At 33.2% G+C, this 20,621-nt stretch overlaps 1 protein-coding gene across 2 annotated transcripts in view; it reads left to right on the top strand.

The window, feature by feature from the left end:
• The window catches only part of LOC118184698 (uncharacterized), a 129,437-nt gene that overhangs the window by 60,756 nt on the left and 48,060 nt on the right, over window positions 1-20,621 (top strand). For both annotated transcript variants that reach the window (XM_085815851.1, XM_085815850.1), the window contains exon 2: window positions 4,306-5,829. In XM_085815851.1, coding sequence (XP_085671977.1) covers window positions 4,306-5,598 — 1,293 coding nt within the window. In that variant the 3' untranslated portion in view covers window positions 5,599-5,829. The remainder of the gene's footprint in view (window positions 1-4,305; window positions 5,830-20,621) is intronic.

Genomic DNA, 20,621 nt, shown 5'->3' with positions numbered 1-20,621 from the left:
TACAGCCTGACATTAACTTACTCATAATATAGATGTATGGTTAGAAATCCGCATTATATCATGTGGAATACAAGAAGTGCTCCAAGGACATGACAATTGAAATGACAAGAAATGTACTTTCATGGTTAAATGAAGTGGTGAATATTAAAAAACGCTTCGACATGATAACACATTTAGGGCATACATTTCACTACAGATTCTGATTGCATTTACATACACAAGGGAAATATTATACGCTATTAGACTTTTGTTTAGGTTAAAGGAAAAGTTTTGATACATAAAATATTAAATTACTCAGCGTTCGTCTTAAATTTGCTATATTTTAAAATTTATATATAAAACAGAAATCCAAAAGAAAAGGTGACATATTATTTTACAATTTCTTTTCCTCAACTCTGTTCTTCTACCAAGATAGATACTTTGCCATCACTGGTCAATTAACATCTTGCTTACAGGTTTTAAATTTCATAATGCATTTGAAACTGTCGATGGACTTTTAACCATTGTGTGAATTAAATAATTTCCTTTTAAAAGAACCTCTTTATATTTTGATTTTTTTTTCTACTTTCAAAGCACAAGTAGCAGCTTTATAAAAAATTTCACACATTTGTTCGATAGGGAATAATAGCGTTTCCTATTTATAAAACTGGAACTTATTAGATTAACATTGAGAGCCAGCAGTATAAAGCTCTTTTTTTTCCATTTAAATACATTTAGTCAACTATGCCCTTGCTGGAAATTGAGTCATATATCTTCCAGTTACTAGCTGAATATTAACTTAAAGGTTTTCAAACTTTTCGCAGATTGTATCCCTTGGTCTAACTAATCTTCTTTCAGGAAATTTTGCATTGGATACTTAAACTCTCAAAGCTGTTTAAATTAACTTGCTTGTGTTACCTTAATACTATTTTTCATTAAGAATAATTATATTAGGTTAATAAATAAAATAATAATCGCTATCACATTAGAAAAGTTTCTATTAGTTCTTTTAAGTATAAACCGTAAAATAAAATTTTTCTTCTTGATTATTAATTTTCTGTTTATGATAAAATGTCCTTGCAATAGCTGACATACCTTTTTTATGCATGCATCTTATGCATGTAGTTATCCAGTTGAAATTTCCAGATGGAATTAATTCCTTTTAAATAATTTACTGCTACTCAAAAGTACTAGATCATAACGGTATTAATTTTGCTTTGGGCATAATTATTGGTTCAAAAATTAATAATATGACAATAATACTTCCCAAAATAATTCTTTAATAACAAACAATAAAATGCTTTTTTTATCTTTAAATCATTGTATGAAATGCTATCGTGTACTGACACGATCAATGATGATTAAATAACGTCTAGTAAGTAAGCGTGAGTGACTTAGTAAGGTCTTTATCAGTCTTAGTAGGGTTCCTTTATCATACGTAATGGATACCTGCATAATTTGGAAAAAAGAAATTATTCTACATTGAACGCCGCAATAGACTTTAAGGAGTCAGAATTTCAAGGCAGAAAAATATTACTTGAAGACAGCGAAGGCAATGGGAAAGTTTGACAATCAGTGTCATATCTGTCGACCTAATTGCAAATTATAACCAGTTAAAGGAATACTAGACTTTTCTACACCCTTCATTTATCAATTAAGAAGATTTCTGTTTTGAAATTTTATGAAACAAGGATGTTTACTACCATGCGTGTATTTGCTGAGAGATTGAGGTTATGCTTGTCAGATGACTAATGTTGGAAATTCATTCTTAGGCAATAATGTCTGAAACCCTTTTATCACTTATGCGTAGTCATGTGATATTCTCATGTTAGTATACTTTAAAATAACGCTGAAGAATTTTGAAGTTTATGCAAAGTCACATTGCTTTGTTGTAGCTTCTTTTCAGCTCAAAAGTAATGAAGCAATGATCAGAGTATGCTTTCAACATTGAAATTTATTTTTCAAAGTGTGTTAAAGTGCTTATTGTGTGCAAGATTCAACTGCCATTTATTGCTACTTGACCCCTAATGTTAGGAAAAGGGTAAGCTTCCGCTATATGTACACAAATTATTAAATATAGATATAATCACTAAAGAGTAAATTTTTGATTTTGGCTTTCTGTACCATTTGATTTTATGTGATATTTAATATCAAAATTATTATGTATTTCCTAATGACGTATAATCGCCTATAACAATGGAATCATATTAATTTTACATTCAGTTGCTCTCCGTAGCAAGTAAAACAAACTGCTCTTATGGATTTGTACAGAGCAATTGTTTTGTTGATTAAGCACAGAGCGTTCTCACACTAGAAGTGCTTATATAAAAACTAACGATATTTTAGTAAGAAACAGAAATTTTTTTAAATATTTTATGATATGTTTTTCCTATGATTGAACTGTTTAATTAGCTATTAATCAAAAACTGTAAGTTCTTGCCTAAAGTCTCGATATTCGGTAATTAAAAATGCTTGAATTTGGGAAACTTAAAAACATTTTTTGACATACAAATGGATATGTAATCCAAGTCTTATGTTATAATTCTAGGCTTTTTTAATTAGTTATTAAATAAAAATGGCGTGTGTTCTTTTAGTTAAAGAAATTAAGTTAAAGATTTTTCATCAAAAGCATATTATCGAATATGAAAAACATAGATATAATTTGCGCAGCTAAATATTTTTTGATAACAACCTTAAGCTATGAGTATCATAGCTAAAGCATTTTAATTATGCCATCGAGGTCGAAACATTCGAGTCCTATCTCAGTTGGCCACAGGGGCACATTTGTAATATTTGCATATAATAGCCCTTTTGTAATGTACTCGTTTGTGGATGACAATGGTTTAAACTCGATCTTCTTTCGAACTCCTGGTTTAAAAATTTTTTATCTTATATATGCGAAAAGATTAATTTAGATAGTCCTTGACTTTTCAGTAAATTGCAGCCGTGTAGTAAAATTTGATTTTCAGGAAGAAGTTAAATGGAGCATCAAAGGCTATTTTCTTCATATTTCTTTTAATAAATATATAGCATTTTTGATACATGAAGGTTTCCTTTCGGTGTTATAAATAGGCCATTTCTTTATCAAGGCACTGTCTTTTGTTCTTTATGTTATTGCAAAGAATGTATGTGTTCGTTCTTGCAAAGAATGCAGTGATTATTCAATACAAAAATAACGACTTTTTCAAAGTTGAGATGGGCAGATTTCTATTTCTTGTTTCAAATTCTCTTTGGACAATTTATATGAAACCCACTAACAAGTTCAGACACTTTCCTTACAGTTTTTAAATACTGACAGACTTTGAATGGGCTGATGGGAGTTGGTGAAATATACTGCTAAACCGAGATTTTGTTCTCTCAGTGTGCGTAAGGTAAAGCCACATTACTTAAGGAATGACGCAAAAATAATTATTAGTATAGCAATAATAGAAAAATAATTAAGGCTCTTTCGGTAATTCATTTATACAAGTACACAGCAAAATTTATTGGCAATAATAATAAGAGCTTGCAATGGAATTATTGGGATCAAGTAATTTCGGTCATTTTTTTCAAAAAGTTCTCTTGATTCAGTTGGTAATTTTCCTTTGTTTTCCTGCGCAGAATTTCCGAATTTGAAACTAAACAGTGACTTTTCTCAATAAAAAATTTAATTTGAAATATTTTGCGGTCTTTTCTGTCAAAAAAGGGAAAATACTTTTGTATATAGAGAAGTCTTTGAGAAATTAAAAGTTTAAATTTTCTATCAATTAATTACTCATTACTAATTTTTTTAATTTTAAGAAGCCAAAAATGTGTTGCCGCATAGGTTATAAATTAAATCCTCTTTTGTCTTATTCGATTAAATCTTAGCTATTGAAATTAAAATTTCCTCCATCTTAAATTCATCTTAAATCATCTTAAATTACACCCGTCTGGATTTAACTGTACTTATTAAACAATTTGCTTAACTAGCAGATTAAAATTCTCTTATGCAGTCATATTCAACACCTGGTGATAATTCTTACTGTTTAGTAATAACATTAGCCACATTGTAAAAATGTTATCTTATATATTTACTCTTTCAGAATTATGACAGAATAATATATGACAATTTTCACGATGATCTATTTGTCTACTCTCTCTAGAATATGTAAACATGCCGAACATAAACTTACATTATGAAATTTTTGATTAGCATTAGATGAAGATGAAAATTTTTAAATACCTACGAATTGGAACTTTGGTTGGCTAAAACAATAAAAAACTGACCTAAAATTAACAAATGTTTGGATATAAAATATTTATGCCAGATAACTAAATTCGGATTATTCTCTTCTTTTCTTTTAGATGTGGCAAGATATCGAAAGTGTCTTATTAGGTGATATGACACTCAACTCGACTTCCGGATATTCGGAAATGAGAACTTTATCTTCCACACATAGCTCTTTCACTCCTACTACAGACGACAGTGGTGGAGGGAGCATGTCTTCCGTGCACTTATCCACTCCCAACAACCATACTACTCAGCGGCGGTGCTCACAGTACAACCAACCAATATCTCCCACTTTTTCTCCGCAACCACCATCATTTCACCACCATACGGTACACAAGAGAGGTGGCGATGTGGTAAGGCTCGAGACGGAACTGGGACTCGTTTATGAATCTCAACCCAAACAACACTACAGTGAAGACTCAACGGGTTCAAATATTCAGCAAGTCTCTGTAAACAAATACGACTTAAGTTTGCCAAATAATGCACCGATAGAGCATCATACCTCAGAGCCAGTGAATATGTTTGGAACTCATGATTACCAATCGGGGCACAATCAGCAACTCAGGTACGGATCGTCCATAGTGGACGTGAAGCCGGATCCAACAGCAGGTGGACTTTTCTGTTCTCCTCCTGTCCATAATCGGGACATATCTAATAACACAGGTAGCAGTGGATACTTGGCATCGCCATGGAACACATATCCATCACCTATCGTCACTAGTCATTCCTCTCCGCCAGCAACACCGGATAGTACTCCTGGAATGAGGTATCAGCATACTCTGAACCAGTATGACAATTATTTCAATAATCCACCTATGCAAAGGCTTCCACCCGCGCGACCGAATCATGTGCCTGCAAATCATCTAATGCAGTCAGCTTTTCCAACTTCATATGTTCCACAGGGAAGGATGGTCACCCCTCCGAACTCTCCACACCTGGTAGATTTGCTTTCAGGCAGAGGAGCGGCGGCAGGGATGACCATATTACCTACTCCAGGTGGAGTGAGCATCGAACAGACTTTAAATTCTGGAGTTACTGCTCCCACCCCTACTACAAAACCAAGGAGGGGTCGCAGATCCAGAGGACCTAAAAAAGTGACCATTCACACCTGTTCTTATCCAGGTTGTTCCAAAACTTACTCTAAAAGCTCGCACTTGAAAGCTCACTTGAGGACACATACGGGCGAAAAGCCCTACCAGTGCAACTGGAAAGGTTGTGGTTGGAAGTTTGCCCGATCGGATGAATTGACGAGGCATTACAGAAAACATACTGGAGACAGGCCTTTCCAATGCAGACTGTGCGAAAGGGCATTCTCCAGGTCGGACCATTTGTCTCTGCATATGAAGAGGCACTCCGAAATTGTATGATCTTTTGATCATAATTTCGGTGGAAAATATCATTGACCAAAAATTCAATAAAATCAATTAATTTATGGTGGAGGTGCCAAAAAATTCTCGTCCTCTTTTCTCCCTCAGTGCTTTCTTTTCAGTTTCCCCGTACAGCATATCAGTATGGCACGAGTATACACCAAGTCGAAATTGTGATCATTGCCTCGAGTAGCCAGGCCTGAAAGCAAAATGCAGCATCGCATCTTAAGGGTAAGTAAACTCTTTTCTATGTCTTAAGTACCTTTTTTTTAAGTTTAAAAGTACCTTTTACAGAACTTATAAATTTAAAAGAAACTTCTTATCTGAAAAGAAGTTTTCCCTCTGAAGAGCGTAAATTGATAACTTCAGGTATTTCCTCCAGTTAATCGAAGTTCTGTTAGGCTATAAAATACATCATTTTTTTATCTGTATATATTCCTTTGTTTATTCCTTATGTAGAACTGAAGGTTAGATTTTTACTATTGCATATATAATTGTTTCTTGTGTATATGATTGATAAGTATTATATAAGTATTTGTGTTGAATAGGCATGGAATTTTACCAAGCGGTATATCTGGTTTGGTTTATGTCATTTAATTTAATAACTAAATATTTGATTATATCATTTAAGATAAAAATGCTTTCTAAAATTTATACGAAGAAAGTAAAATAGGTATTACCGAAAATGATTTCGATGCAATAATTCCGATTCTATCTGAAGTACAATGAATTCTCTCTAGGCTGCTATCGCACATCCGTTTGTTTCGGAAGAACTGCTGTTTGGAACAATTTTTTTTTGCTTTGTCACAACAGCCAATCACCACAGATCGCTTTGGGGTTAACATGTAAAGGGGAAACCGGTTCTTCATTACAAACAAACTGATACCTGAAAACAAACTTGCAATTTTTTTCAAAAGGAAGGAAAACATCGCACGTCTTTCTTTCAAGAGTAAACCGGACCGAAAAATTGTCCGAAACAGTTGTTCGTATGAAACAAATGCATGTGTGATATGTGCCTAAGATGACATCTACCGCTAATGACGATTTTAGACTTCCTTAGAGGTGGTCATGTTAGAAATACTATGCTGAATATAGATGATTATTTATATTAATTAAAAACCCTAGTAACTTTCATTGTCGTTGTCTGGTCGTTGTCTTTTAGAAAGGTGGTCGCCCTAAGAATGTTCTTTGTACTTGTCATTCAACAAATAATTTTTCATCATGAAAATCTTTTGAAAGAGTACAAATATTAAATCGAGGGAAATTTAAATTCCTCTTTGCATTATTATAATCTTGGATATGAATGGGAAAGGTAGCATAGACGAAACTTACTTTACGCTGAATATTCTTTTCAAATATAAGAGAAAGTTATTCTGCAGAGCATATTAACAGTATAGAAAATTAATAGAAACAGAACTTAATTAAATACCGTATAGTTTTTTTCAACAAAGCTTTTTTGATTAAATAAATATGATTAACTACTCTTATGTTAAATTTTTTTAATAATACAGATTATTTAGTTGAGGCAGTTATTCTCTTTTCAATTTTCTGTTAATGCGTATGTGAATTTTTATAACTCTGTTTGAATTCATACACTAATTAATATCTGATAAGGCAGCCTAAACTTAAAAACTAAAAAATGCCTCAGAATTTTCAGTAATTTTTATCCCATATTCTTACAGTTATGTTCATCATGTATTCCTTATTTACATTAAATCTGTTAAAAGGATAAGGTTAAAAACTAAGGTAGGATCCGCTCGAAAAGTTATATGTCATACCTGCATTCATAAAGAAGGATTTTCCGCTATTTTTTGTCAATTACGATTGAAAGGAAAGCAAACCATCTTCAATAAGTAATTCGATGTACATTGTCGGAAAATGCCAAGTGGTGAATATACATTGATGCGTAACTTCAGAAATGATAATTTCACTTCGATCTGATACCAAGGTAGGTTGATGACTTAATTTTCTAATTTTTTTATGAAAAATCTATTCTGTTAATAATAAAGCTCCTTCTAAGCTGCACGTTTGCAGAATAGCGTTTTTGTGGTGTCGCACAATGAATTTCACTTGCGGTACACAAGGTCTGATTATTACTTAAGGCCCAACGTCCCAGATCATTTACAATCCCAGACCAGTTAGGAGTCCCATATCATTTGCGAATTCTCATAAATCTCTTTCTCTCTTACTAAAACCGGGGAAATGAGTATTCAGATCCCCTAAAAGAAAGCTATATCTAGGGCCCAGACTTCTTAATCGAGCCCTGTTCGCGCAGACAGTCGACTTCAGAACATCAACATACGAAGCATTAAGATCCTATGGAATCTGATCTGGGATTGCAAATGATCTGGGACGTTGGGCCTTCAGTAATAATCAGAGCTTGTGGGCGGCAAGTAAAATTCATTGTGCGACATCATAAAAACGCGATTTTGCAAACGTGCAGCTTAGAAGGAGCTTTATTATTAACAAAATAGATTTTCATGAAAAAGTTAGGAAAGTAAGTCATCAACCTACCTTGGTATCAGAACTAAGTGAAATTATCATTTCTGAAGTTACGCATCACTGTATATTAACTACTTGGCATTTTCCGACAATTTTTCCGAATATCGAATTACTTACTGAAGATGGTTTGCTTTCCTTACAATCAAATGCTACATTTTAACCGTATTTTCTGCACAGCTAAACTTTGAGAAGCATTCAAGGGAGAATTGATTACTTCCACACCCACAAGTATATTTGAATTGTTAATATAGTTTCGAATTCATTTGTCTTTTGTTTGGTTTTCTTATTGGCGAATTCACCCTGATGTAGATCATGTAGCTGGTTTATGTTTCATCATTAATAGTAACCTCAGAATTCGAATTTCCTAATCAATGAGATTCACAACCGTCGAATTGAAGTTGGTATGGGGCGACGCCTACGTTTGTGCAATTTCCCCCCTTTTTTACTTTATTATTTCAGAGAAACAGAATTTCAAAATGTGTATCATGGCGCATGTCAGAGTGGAAAGACAGGAGGAACGTGCTTCGAACGTCGGGCATCCCGTATACCGAACTCGTTCGAGCAGCCGGAGAGGTTATGAATGGAGGGTCGGGGGCGACACGCGGTTCCTGGCACTCCCCCGGCCTCCTTGATTTAAGACCAGCCATAAAACACCCACTTTTACATCAGATTAGCACTTTCCATTAGCCGTCCTCTCTCGACAACATTTCATTTATTTATAGATATTCGGCTAGGCTTTGGAAATCTTTTTTTTTTTCCTCTCTCTCTTTCTCTTTGCGATTTCAAAAAAACTTTTAGATATATTTATAGCAGCCCTAGTGAATGGAATTCTTTTCTGATGTAAAGTATAACTTAATATGTAAAAAAATTTTTTTTATTTAAGTGGTGTTATTTAGTTTTATTATTAATAATGATTGTGTTCCATTTGAAAATAAGAACCCCACCAGTTTTATACCAATCCGCTTATGCTAAGGTGCTAGATTTCTAAGTTTTTCAAACAATTATTTATATTTTGAGGGGGCGGAGGGGGACAAGTTATTCGTGCAGTTTACTCAGGCAAGGGCAGACTGCTGCATATGAAACGCATGCTGTCCTTGGCTGATAAATGCGGCTTGCGTTCTGACAGTAGATTTCTTTTTAATATAACTTGAACCAGAAATCCTGGTATGGTACAACACGTTAAACAGTTCAGTCATTAAAATTTTTTAATAACGGTATATGTATACTTATTTTATAGACAGTTTGAATTTATCTAAAAGAAATAGTTAGCACATTCCGTTTCTGTGACGTATTACTGTGGTGCTGACATTAACGATAATATTTTTAGAAATGGTGGCTTGTTATGATAGACGGTTGAAATGCTAATCATGTGTCATAAATCATATTGAACAACACAGATGTTTATATTTGAAACTTGAAACGAAAACAATATAAAACAAAAAATCTGAGAGGTTTCGAATTTTAAATTTCGTCCACACGGGCGTTTTTTTTTTTTTTTTTTTTTTTTTTTTTTTTTTTTTTTTTTTAACATTTTGTGTGTTACCTTTATTTATTAAATATCATGTTCTTTGCACTTAAACCATAAAATTCAGTTCAATAGCAATGTCGCAAAATAATTTTAAAATGAGCATATCTTTAGAATTTCCGATACACAGTTCCGCGCGCTGGAGATAAAAAGTCCCCACTCCCGTAAAGTGTTACCACTACTCGCTTTTAAATCGTTGAGTTTGTTAATCATAAATTCGTTTTAAAAAATATGAAATCAATAATGAAACAAATTCCAAATTTCAAATTTGGGTTTCCAGATGCCCATATTCGCAGTAGGATTACGCCATTCAAAATTCGATGGCTCTAGGTACCGTTGTTTTATCACAATGCGAGAAACACATACACATTTATGCGGATTCTTCATTATTTATTTTATTCAAATATAATACAGGGTCATAGTATTTGGCGGCAACGGTTTGAAAAGTGATACGCGGTTTATGGAGTTTCGACGTAAAATCGCAAAACGAAAACAATAGTCCTTCAGGGACAAAGCATCTTTGGACTAAAAAAGAAAAAAAAAAAAGAAAAAAAAAAAAAAAAAAAAAGAAAATCTGAAATGTTTCAGATTTTAAATTACGTCCAAAGTGCCTTTTTTTAACATTTTGTGCGTTACATTTATTTAATTAATATCACGTTCTTCGCACTTAAACCATAAAATTCAGTAAAACAGCAGTATCGCAAAACAGTTTTAAAATGAGCATTTCCCGATACATAGACTCACGCGCTGGAAATAAAAATGTTTTTTCTGTAAAACGTTGCCATTGCTTGCTTTGAAATCCTTGAGTCTGTTAATCAAAAATTCATTAACGTTTTATAAAATAGGAAATCGATAATAAATTCCAATTCCAAATTTCGGTTTGCTCTTCCACATGCCCATATTCGTAGGAGGATTACGTCATTCAAAATTCGGTGGCTCTATATACCGTTATTTTATCCCAACGCGAGAAATATACATATATTTATGCAGATTTTTCATTACCTAATTTCTTTAAATATAACACAGGGCGATAATAGTTTGTGGCAACAGTTTGAAAAGTGATTCGCCGTTTGTAGTGAATCAACACAAAATCGCAAAATGAAAACAATAGTCCTTCAGGGACAAAGGCCCTTTGGACTTTGTCCAATTTGGATATCTGGACTATATCTGTAAAACTGCGAATTCAGCCATATCTAACAGTTCATTCTTCTAATGAGCTGAAAAATCAGAAATCTCCATGAGGACCTTGCTAATATTAATATTGTTGAGGAATAATCTTGCTTTGACTCCAATGTACTTTTGAATATACTCGTATATATGTAAAGGGTCGATTACTGTGATTGAGTATGATTCTGGTAAAGATGCGTGGCTGTAATATTCGCATTGTCAACAGAATGTTTAAATGTTTGCTTTAAAATTGTTTGAGCAATAAAATTTTTCAAAGCATGGTCTTATACACTTCCTTTTCAATAGTTCTTTAGTGCCCTTAAGACCAATAATGTCTCACTCTCCCATGACCTCTTTTAGCGACTATCGGGGGTGATAAATTTAAGAAAACCACTAGTTTAGAGAAACTATGATATAGTCAAGAAGACCATTCCTAGCTACTTTGCTCTTAAATTACTGTTACATTTTAAATAGCCGTTTAAAACGATATGGACTAAAGTGAAACTGAGATGACTTAAAGTAAATTTTTATATAGAATCCCTTGACAGTTCGATATTATTGTGAAAATGTTAATGTGAAAAGACTGAGAAGCTCTGTTACAAACAATTAGCACACATGAATGAAAACGCCTAAGAAAATAATTTAGTATAGATAATCTACCCACTTATTTTTCTGTTGACATTGTGCGTGACGAGTCGACATCTCTTTCCAGTAAATAGTGTTTGTTGACTATCCTTTATTGCCGGAGACACTTCCGCAAATTAAGTTGCATCCATCTTTCGAAAAAAGTTCTCCGAGGACTTCCACTTCTGCCACCACAAATTTAACAATGCATACCAGGAAAAGCGACATAAAATGCAAAGGTGTAAAAAAGGAAACAAGGAACGGGCTAGAACACTTTTTGTAGAATGTCAAAAATCTTTCGCGTTTGGTCAGGTCCATACGCACTTCAGCTGTCGCCGCGATCCCTTGTGACAGATTTTGAGCGAGACCTCTGACGAGGAAGCATGAATTTTTTAAGAGCACCAGAACGGTTCTTTGCCATCCTGTGGTCAGTAATAAATGCGAAATGGCGTCTGTGGGCTCCAGTTTATATATTATTCGTTACCTGTTTCAGGATATTCCTTTTTCTACGTAACACATTCCTGCTCAGTCCCAGCTTGCAGTGTCATTCGAATTTCCCTCAACGTTTTCGTTTGTGGGCCAATGAAAGGACGAGTGCTCCATTAAATAACGAGCTAAATTGAAATCGGGAAATCCTCCCCCCCCTTTCCTTCCCTTTTCATCAGGATGTAGTCACGCGATGGAATACTGAACAATATACACACGAGATGGAAGATATTTTTTAACAGCTTCGATGACAGATGATTTTTTTGGGCACCGTTAACAGCACTGCACGCAGATGAAAGTACGGAAGACGTTTGCTTAATATTACAGAGAAATTCTTCATGTACGAAGGAATCATAATTCAGAATTTTCATGTTCTTAATTTTTCAACTTAGAATATCCCTTATTTGTTGTGCATTTAAAATAATATCTAAACTACAGAAAGCCTCTAATTTCTCTTTGCCGCACTATAACAAATTTCACCCTGTGTAGGCTATTCTTTAAGCACTTAGCATTCATAAAATCCTTTGTTCCGTGCATTATATTTAAAACTATAAGTACAAATCTGGACAATTTTTTAGTTTAATTTTTACTTAATAAATACATTCCAATATGGGACATGCACATATACAATGTTTAAATTTACGCAAAGCTTGTCTCTTCCCTTTCTAAACAAATTGCAGCTAACTTGCCAAATGATAACCGAATCATTTATTACTATGACATTTTAACTTACTCCTCCTAAGATATCGTCTGCTTCGGATAGAAAGTTCCATGAAGTTAATCGCTTGCTTTTAAACAGTGAGCAGCTGCTATACTGGATTCGAAAGCCTGTGCGAATGCTTTATAGAAATCGTAAATATTGATTTGATTTTTTTTCCTTCAAGCAAATTGTCAGTACGATTAAATTTGGCGCTTTGCTTATGATAACGAGACAAAACAGCAGTCATCTGCTAGGTTGGGAGAAGGTTCACTAGACCTTTCTTGAAATTTCGGTTAAAGATCATATTGCTGACCTTTCTTGACTAGAAAGAAATAATTCACTTGGAATTCCTGAAAAGCAGGTGACAAATTTGATATTATATAAAGACATAATGGACAGGCTTTTGGAAGGAATTCAGCTGTGGTTTAAACGTGATTACCAAGCAATTAGTTCTTCCATGCAACACAAAACATATACTTAATACGAATGGGTATTTTAGGTGACTGTAGTAAAAACGAAATGATCTCCAAATATGACTTTAATAAATAATTCTTTAGCAGAAGTTGAAGATAAACTAATAAAATGTTTACCAGAAATCCTCCTAATGATAAATAACCATAAATAACTAAATTAATATTTAACGTAACTTAATTGAAATTCCTCTGCATGATAAATAACCAAAAGAAAATAGCAATTTTTAGGATAAATTTGCATTAGTTTCTATAAATGCATCAATCTTCTAAACAATTATCTCTAATGTCCACCGCCAGTATAGTGGTTAGTGACGTTGACTGCCTTGCCGATAATCCCAGAGAAGGAATAGATTTTTGCAAACGTATTTTGTGTATGCGTCAAGAAGATACTTAAATACAAGGCCAGCCGAAAGTCCTCTCGCGAGATTGTGGTAAGGGAAGAGGAGGAAGATTCTTGGATAGCCCCCGAATATTCTTCATTAAATTTAGGGCTCAAGCTTAATAGTTAATAAGACTCAGCAATTCTTAATCATCTGTGGTTTTACAAAGGTAATGGCTTAGCTTCTACCTGTACTTGTCTCTAATATCCTATATTGGGTATCCCATTGAAGCAAGTTTTCTAACAAATAATGCTACTAATATAAGTGATTCCCCTTGGTATTTAATACTAGAGTATGCATTTGCAATGTCTGAGAAAAATTAATGCAATTATAATTCTTCTTCTTTTTTACTTCCTTGTACGAAGTAAAAAGAAAGTATTGTAATCGCGAAAAGTTTCAGGCAGCATATTTCAACGAAAATATCCATTTTGACCGCTATCGAATGCAACTTAACGATGTTTTTGCGTGATATCTGTACTTAAGGACAGAATAAAATACTCTTAAAAATAAAATACCTTCAAAAAAATTATAAAACTGCTTTAAAATTAATTCTGAAGAGAATTTTTCGTGGCGCCTGTACGAACGTATGTACGTATCTCGCATAACTCAAAAACGATTAGCCTCAGAACGTTGAAATTTTGTATATAGGACATGTAGATGTGTACCTCGTATTTTGGTTGCAATCGGCCTCACCAAACGTATATAAATATATTTATATATATATCCACTCTATTACTCGGCTGTGATCTCAGTTTCTTTACTCTTATGTTTTTGTAAATTGTACATTTTTTGCTTTAAAAATGATTGAATTATGTTGTTTTTATCTTCCGGTTAAGATTTTATGCCTTTAGTAAATCTGTGTGCAATATTTTTAGAATTATCAGCAATTTTAAAGTTGTTTAATTGCCGCTAAGCTTGTTTTTAATGGCGGCCATTGATGTTTACATTTGAAACAGGAGACTAGTGGATTTGTTGCCAATCTAGATTACAATACTTCTTTCTGGAATTTTTTCGAGGAAATAAGCGTTTGAGATTTACTTCGTAATTTTTAATATAGATATTTTGAGTTTTTATGTATTTTTGCCTTCTCGCGAAGTGAGAACTGAATTAATTGAATGAGAAATACTCAATCGTCTGTGAAGAACTGTTTCTTTTTTGTTTCGTTTGTTTAATTCCTTGTATACATAGTTCTAGCTTTATTATAGTATTTGAATAGAACATGTGGCAACGATTAGATAATTCTTTAAATGATACACATTTTGTGAATTCTGAGTTATAATATGAATGAAATATAATACTGTTAAATAAACCTAGCGCCAGAGTGTCGCTATGGTAAACAAAGTGACTTTTAAAGAATGCATTTATTCTATTGTGGTTTATGCGCTGTCGGCGAAGTAGGTTTAAGTCAATCTAATAAATTTAAATAAAATGCAAGAAAAAATGCGTATAATTTAATATTCCGTACAAGGAAGTCATGTGGTGTACACATCAGATTTTTTTTATTAATTTTTCTTTCAAAACTTTTTGCATGCATGAAATAGATCAATTATCCAATATCAGACATAAGAAACTTTGTGTTAGATCCAAAAGCTTGTTATTTTTCCAGGACGTGTTTGAAATAGGAAAGAAGATAATTTGATTATTTCCGCCACCTTTTGTATATTCACGTCAGTATAATTACATTTTAAATGAATATTTATTACAATTGTACACAGCCTTTAGAATATAATTAAGAGATTCTAAGTTGAAATTGATTTAAAAAAAGTATCCAAATTTTTCGAAAAATGAAATATTAATTTCGAAACACATGAAGAAAAAAAGAATCAAGGATGCAATTAGTAATGCAAGGCACAGCCATCGAAAAAGAAATCTGATAAGAATCAAGTATCGCTGTGTAAATAGTAATGCAGAGAACATCGAGATTAGGAAACCAAAAAGAAAGTGTCCTTGAAAGAAATATGTTATTATTAACTTCAGTCTGTAACTAGTTAACTGCATTTCAGTTTTTTAACAAAGCGTTACATATTTAAATAAATAACACAATTTTCTTATATGCTCGGAAAGGACTGACTTACAAACTTCAAATCTTCAGTTTTTCTGAAATGAAATGTAAAGTCTGAACATTTTTTATTCCCAAAAGCAGGAATGTTCCGCAGATGTACTTTAAAATAATTTATTTTAAGTTCTAGACTTGAATTGCAATGAAATTATTACCTGAATGTATGACTGCTGAATAAGTAGCTCGCCCCTTACATATGAAACATTTTTAGAAAAAGTGACAGAAAATAGAAAAATGGTAATTTGATTTCTGGCTTATTGTGTGGTTTTTATATGATATCAATTTAATGACGAGTCTCAGGCATTGAAAAGGTATAGTTATTGACAGTTGAGAATAGACCAAAGGGTCAGAGCTTTGTCATGTGGTCAAGAAATGTTGCCTTTTACCTTGTGGTCACTGGATGTTGCCTTTCAACTGCAACTTTCTGTGAATATAACGTCTTCTTAAGGTGAAGTAATTTTTAAAAACAGTGCTTGAGCTGATTTGACAAAACGAATCCATTGTATATGTGTGGTTTTGCATTTTTGACGATGTAATGTTTGTGATGAGTTTTATTGATGATTACTTGCCTGAAACAAGTTTATAGGAGTAATTTGTAAAATAGAAGCTAACGACTTAATGTACCTTATATTTGTTATTTTCGTGATTTTTCTTCTGTGCTCTTTGCTTTTCATGAGGAAACTATATATCTTGGAAATATTTGCCATAGGTTACAAATGTGGAAGTCTTGATATTGGGCATTGAACAGATTATGCGAACCGTCTGTTCATTGCAGCACATGCACATATTTGTCAATAAAATGCTTCTGGAGCAATATTAGCTAAGAAATGGTCCATGGCCTAGATTCTATCGTGATAGAATCCATTTTATTTATGGAGTAGTTATTAGTGGTATCCACAGTTAGATAATATATTGAAAAGTAGTCTTTCTCTTTTGTTTGTCTTTCAACTAACGTCCAAGCACTAACGTAAGGCTGCACACTGGTAATTTGATCCCCATTTAAAGAACGACAGACTGGTTGGTTGCATGAGAACATACATGATTTTCCTTAATGTGAATACAAAGGAGTTTAAATTAAAAAGTTCTCCACAAAAGCATTCTTTCCCATTGGGCAGAACAGCCTTTGCTTGTTTTGTCGTAATCCAAATTAATTTAATCCCGATTGTATGTCATCCCATTTCTTCTGTTGTACCGCCATGACAGAAAATATATCAACTCAAAATATTCTGTGAATCACTGTAATGCAGTCATATCTATTGGATGACTCTGCAGAATGTTTCGATCAAAGAATGCTTGCTCCTTATGCTCCTTAAGGCGCTAAGCAGATAAGTGTAGGTTTTAATGAAGTAGTTTTAAGACAATAGGGTGATCATTAATCCAGTGCGAAGTCTCCTCAAAGTGATGTTAGCATTATTGCACTGACGTAAACAATAATCATCGACAAAGAATATGGAGTTAAAAAGAGACTGAAAATAGTTTGAAATGAGATTTATATACATAACCCTTCTGAAAGGAGGTTCTAGCTACTACAGAGATCTTTTCCTATTCGACAGAACGCAGTCTCGTATCATGGCATAACTACAACTCCTAAGTGACAAAATGAATCCACATCATTATAAACGATCCTCTACACACGATTAAGCCCACACGTTTGAAACAATTGAAAACGCGATAGCAGCACCAACTTACCCAAAAAATGGAATGTAATTTGATCTGATATCCTCCCTTTTCTCCTGTGCTTGCGGTTCGTTTCAGATGCTGGCAGTATCATTGTTTAATTATCTGATGACATCAGAAACTTGTATGTACCGCTGACTTTTGCTCAAAAGTAACATACTCCCAGTATACCTTTGCTCAACGAAGGCCAATATTGTTCGCTCTCTTGGAGAGTACACCTTTTCTCCCAGCTCCTAAAATATATTTTTTTTTATTTTTAAAAAGGTATAAATGATGCACAGAATGTATGGGATGTAATGTTTCTCACTTCAGTTTATTAAAATTCGAAAGACAGAGAAACATCTGTATAATACCATATAGGTAAATTACTGCTATGAAATAAATGCTTTAATATTTCTCGATCCTGTAGTGAACGAACATAAATCATATCAAAGAATAATGAATTCAATTTTTATGTCAGTTTTTTATATTTTTTTATATAGGCATGCATAGCAATCATAAATCAGTTAGCTCATATTTATTCTTTTTTTGACTAATAACTCATTCGAGTTTTGTTTTATTGTATTTTCTGTTTCTGGGTGAACCGCCCCATTGTTGTAATACGGGATCCTGAATCCTGAGTAAAATTTGTTTCTGCTACACTTTTCTCTCTATTTACTCAGAACGGAGTTATGCAAAGCTTTTTTTATTGTTAACAGATAGCTATTGTAATGTTAAGAAATTAGTTGACTAAATTATAAATTATGAAGATCTCTTATTTATTATTTAATGTTTGATAAATATTCGCTTTGAATTAAAATACTAAAACAGCAAAACAAGAACAACTTCATAAAACGCAAGATATCGAACTCAAGAAGTAAATAAGAAATTTGTGACAATCACAATTCAATTACGCTCAATCGGAAAATTGTTTATTCAACAGCTTATTAGAATTTCATTACTCTTCATTAAAAGATATTTGTCAAATTTCTGTAATTCTGATATTTAAATTATTCTTATATGTATCTTCATTTCAATAGCGTTCTGCTAGGAGTTGTACTTTCTAAATGAATTAACACATGCCAAAGCCAAACCTATACCTAACAAATTTCATTTATCCACTTCCTAGCGAAAATGAATAAAACTAAACTGTCGATTACTTATAAACAATAACTATTAACAATTTGGCGACTTGCTGTAAAATGTTTTGTTGTTGCCAGTCCTACTGATCGAAATTTACAGCCAGATTATGTCCACAAATTTTATCGTGGCCAATAAGAAAAGAGTTGCTTCTCTCGTTTATCTCATTAAATTTTGGGCATAGTATTAGATGACAATGAGAGGCTGTACAGTTCTGTCCAAATTTTGATTGGGAATACTCCGAGGGACGAATATTTTTTATCTTACACATTCCCCCCTTTCAAAAAGAAGAAGGCGGAGCGATAGAGAAGCCTTTTTGAGAGAAGATAATAAATATGAAAGCAAACTTCTAAATTTAATTTACTATAACCTTTTTTATTTTCTATTTAATTTGTAAACTTCATCTATCTGTCCTAAAAATAGCGCTTAAGTCTAAATTGCGTCATTCAAATTAATCATGCTATATTGCGTAACCTTTAATGCAGATGTCTCTTGACCAATCACCAAATTACAAACCAAAACTTTTCTCTTCGCGTGCTTCACTCTTGCATAACTACGCACTTCAGCTTTACTCTCTATTGCGCTAAGATGTAATTTCGCTGGTTTGCTTTCTATTTCAACAATATCAAAAATATAAATCTTCTGTGGAAAGGCACGACTAGAGTGCTAAGTGATTGCGACCACAAATATCAATTGCAAATAAAAATGGAATTAAAACTCAACCAGCCAATAGTAATTTTAGAGCAATATTAATTGTCCAACCAGAATGTATTGAGAGCCAAAAATAACTCAGTCTGACATAAGATTTCATCCTGAACATTACCCACTTGCTTTCTATGCTTTGGCATGGCTGCACTGCTGTCTGTCTGCTCCTCCTATCTCACTCCAAAATTATCTAAAATGTAAGCTTTTTGGAATAGGCACAATTAATGTGCCGACTTGTTTGTGTTCACAATATGTTTGCTGAAAATAAAACTGAAGATTTAACTTGTCTTCGCGTCCAATTTTTTAGTCAGATTAACATTTCTATGCCATCAAAATTTCCTCCTGGTCATTGCTTCTGAGCCTGAATATATAATATATATAGATAGATAGATAAATAGATAGATGTAACAAAATACGATGGCTGTTTTTTAAGAATAATTGGTGACCTCAAAATTAATTATTCTAGATGTGGTGTTTCACCCTTTGTCCCAAGTTCACCCTTTGTCACCCTAAATTCACCCTTTGTCCCAAGTTCGAGATCTTTCCATGTTCCATAAAACTGCTTGGAAAAGGTAACTAAAACTAAAATTAATCATTCACAGTTTTGAATACTTTCTGCATATACTCGGTATAAACACCGCTCGCAAGTTAACTACGTCATCTTCTTTTCCCTAGTTTCCGCCCCTGCCGAAAATCTCCCCGCTGCTCTGTTTTATATCGCCCCTTTAACCTGTGTGTATGAGAAATTATTGTAATTGTTTAATGAGTAAAAAGTATTGTCTATAAATTGTCTATAAAGAATGATTCTAATGTGCCTAGAAATAAAGAAGAGAATTAGCCGAACTTGGAAACATCTTCTTCCTGCCTTTCCACTCGACTATCAGAAGCTATTAAAAGTTGCAGTGTTTTCTTCTACGCATTAAATTATGACACATATACAAAGAATTAAAGTATAATAGTGTAGTTTCATATTTTTTTGTTCAATGTTATTTAAACAAAGAAGTACGTTGCATATTTTTGTACGTTTTAATGCTTCAATTTAGTACATATTCTTAATATGCATGTAAAATGTAAGCTTACATGTTTCAAACAAAGTTCTTTTTTTGTTAAAAATGGGGGGAAGAAAAGAAAAGGAAGACGGAGAATAATCCGTGAAATTAGACAAAAATATTTTAAATCTTAGTATTGAGAAATATGCATGAAACTTGAAAATATATGTCATAAATACTACAGAGAGTCCCCGCTCATCCAAGTTCTTTTGGAATTTTCTTTGGCGCTTTCGGAAATCAGATCTTGTTTGTCTGTAAAATATGTTGCGATATTCCGTAATGATCTGCTTGCATTTGTTCCGTATCTCAAAACAATTATGAACACTATACTGTAGCCGGAATGAAATGTGCACAAGATCCTACGTATAATAACTCCACAAAAGAAGTGAAGTCTTTGTAAACCTGAGTTCAATCCGCAACATCTCATAATCATAATTACGAGCAGATATACACAATTACGTCATCTAATTCTCAGCCATCAGTCTTGCGCCACTACAAGGGCCGAGAGTGGCGGCCTTTTTATTATCCAAGCATCTAATAGATAGCCATCGTTGCCT

This window comes from Stegodyphus dumicola, chromosome 4, assembly GCF_044657685.1.
Source record: "Stegodyphus dumicola isolate Sdum_Otavi_A_Nest chromosome 4, ASM4465768v1".
Lineage (NCBI taxonomy): Eukaryota > Metazoa > Arthropoda > Arachnida > Araneae > Eresidae > Stegodyphus > Stegodyphus dumicola.
The sequence above is the reverse complement of the archived record's forward strand: the minus strand, read 5'-3'. Positions and strand labels throughout refer to the sequence as shown.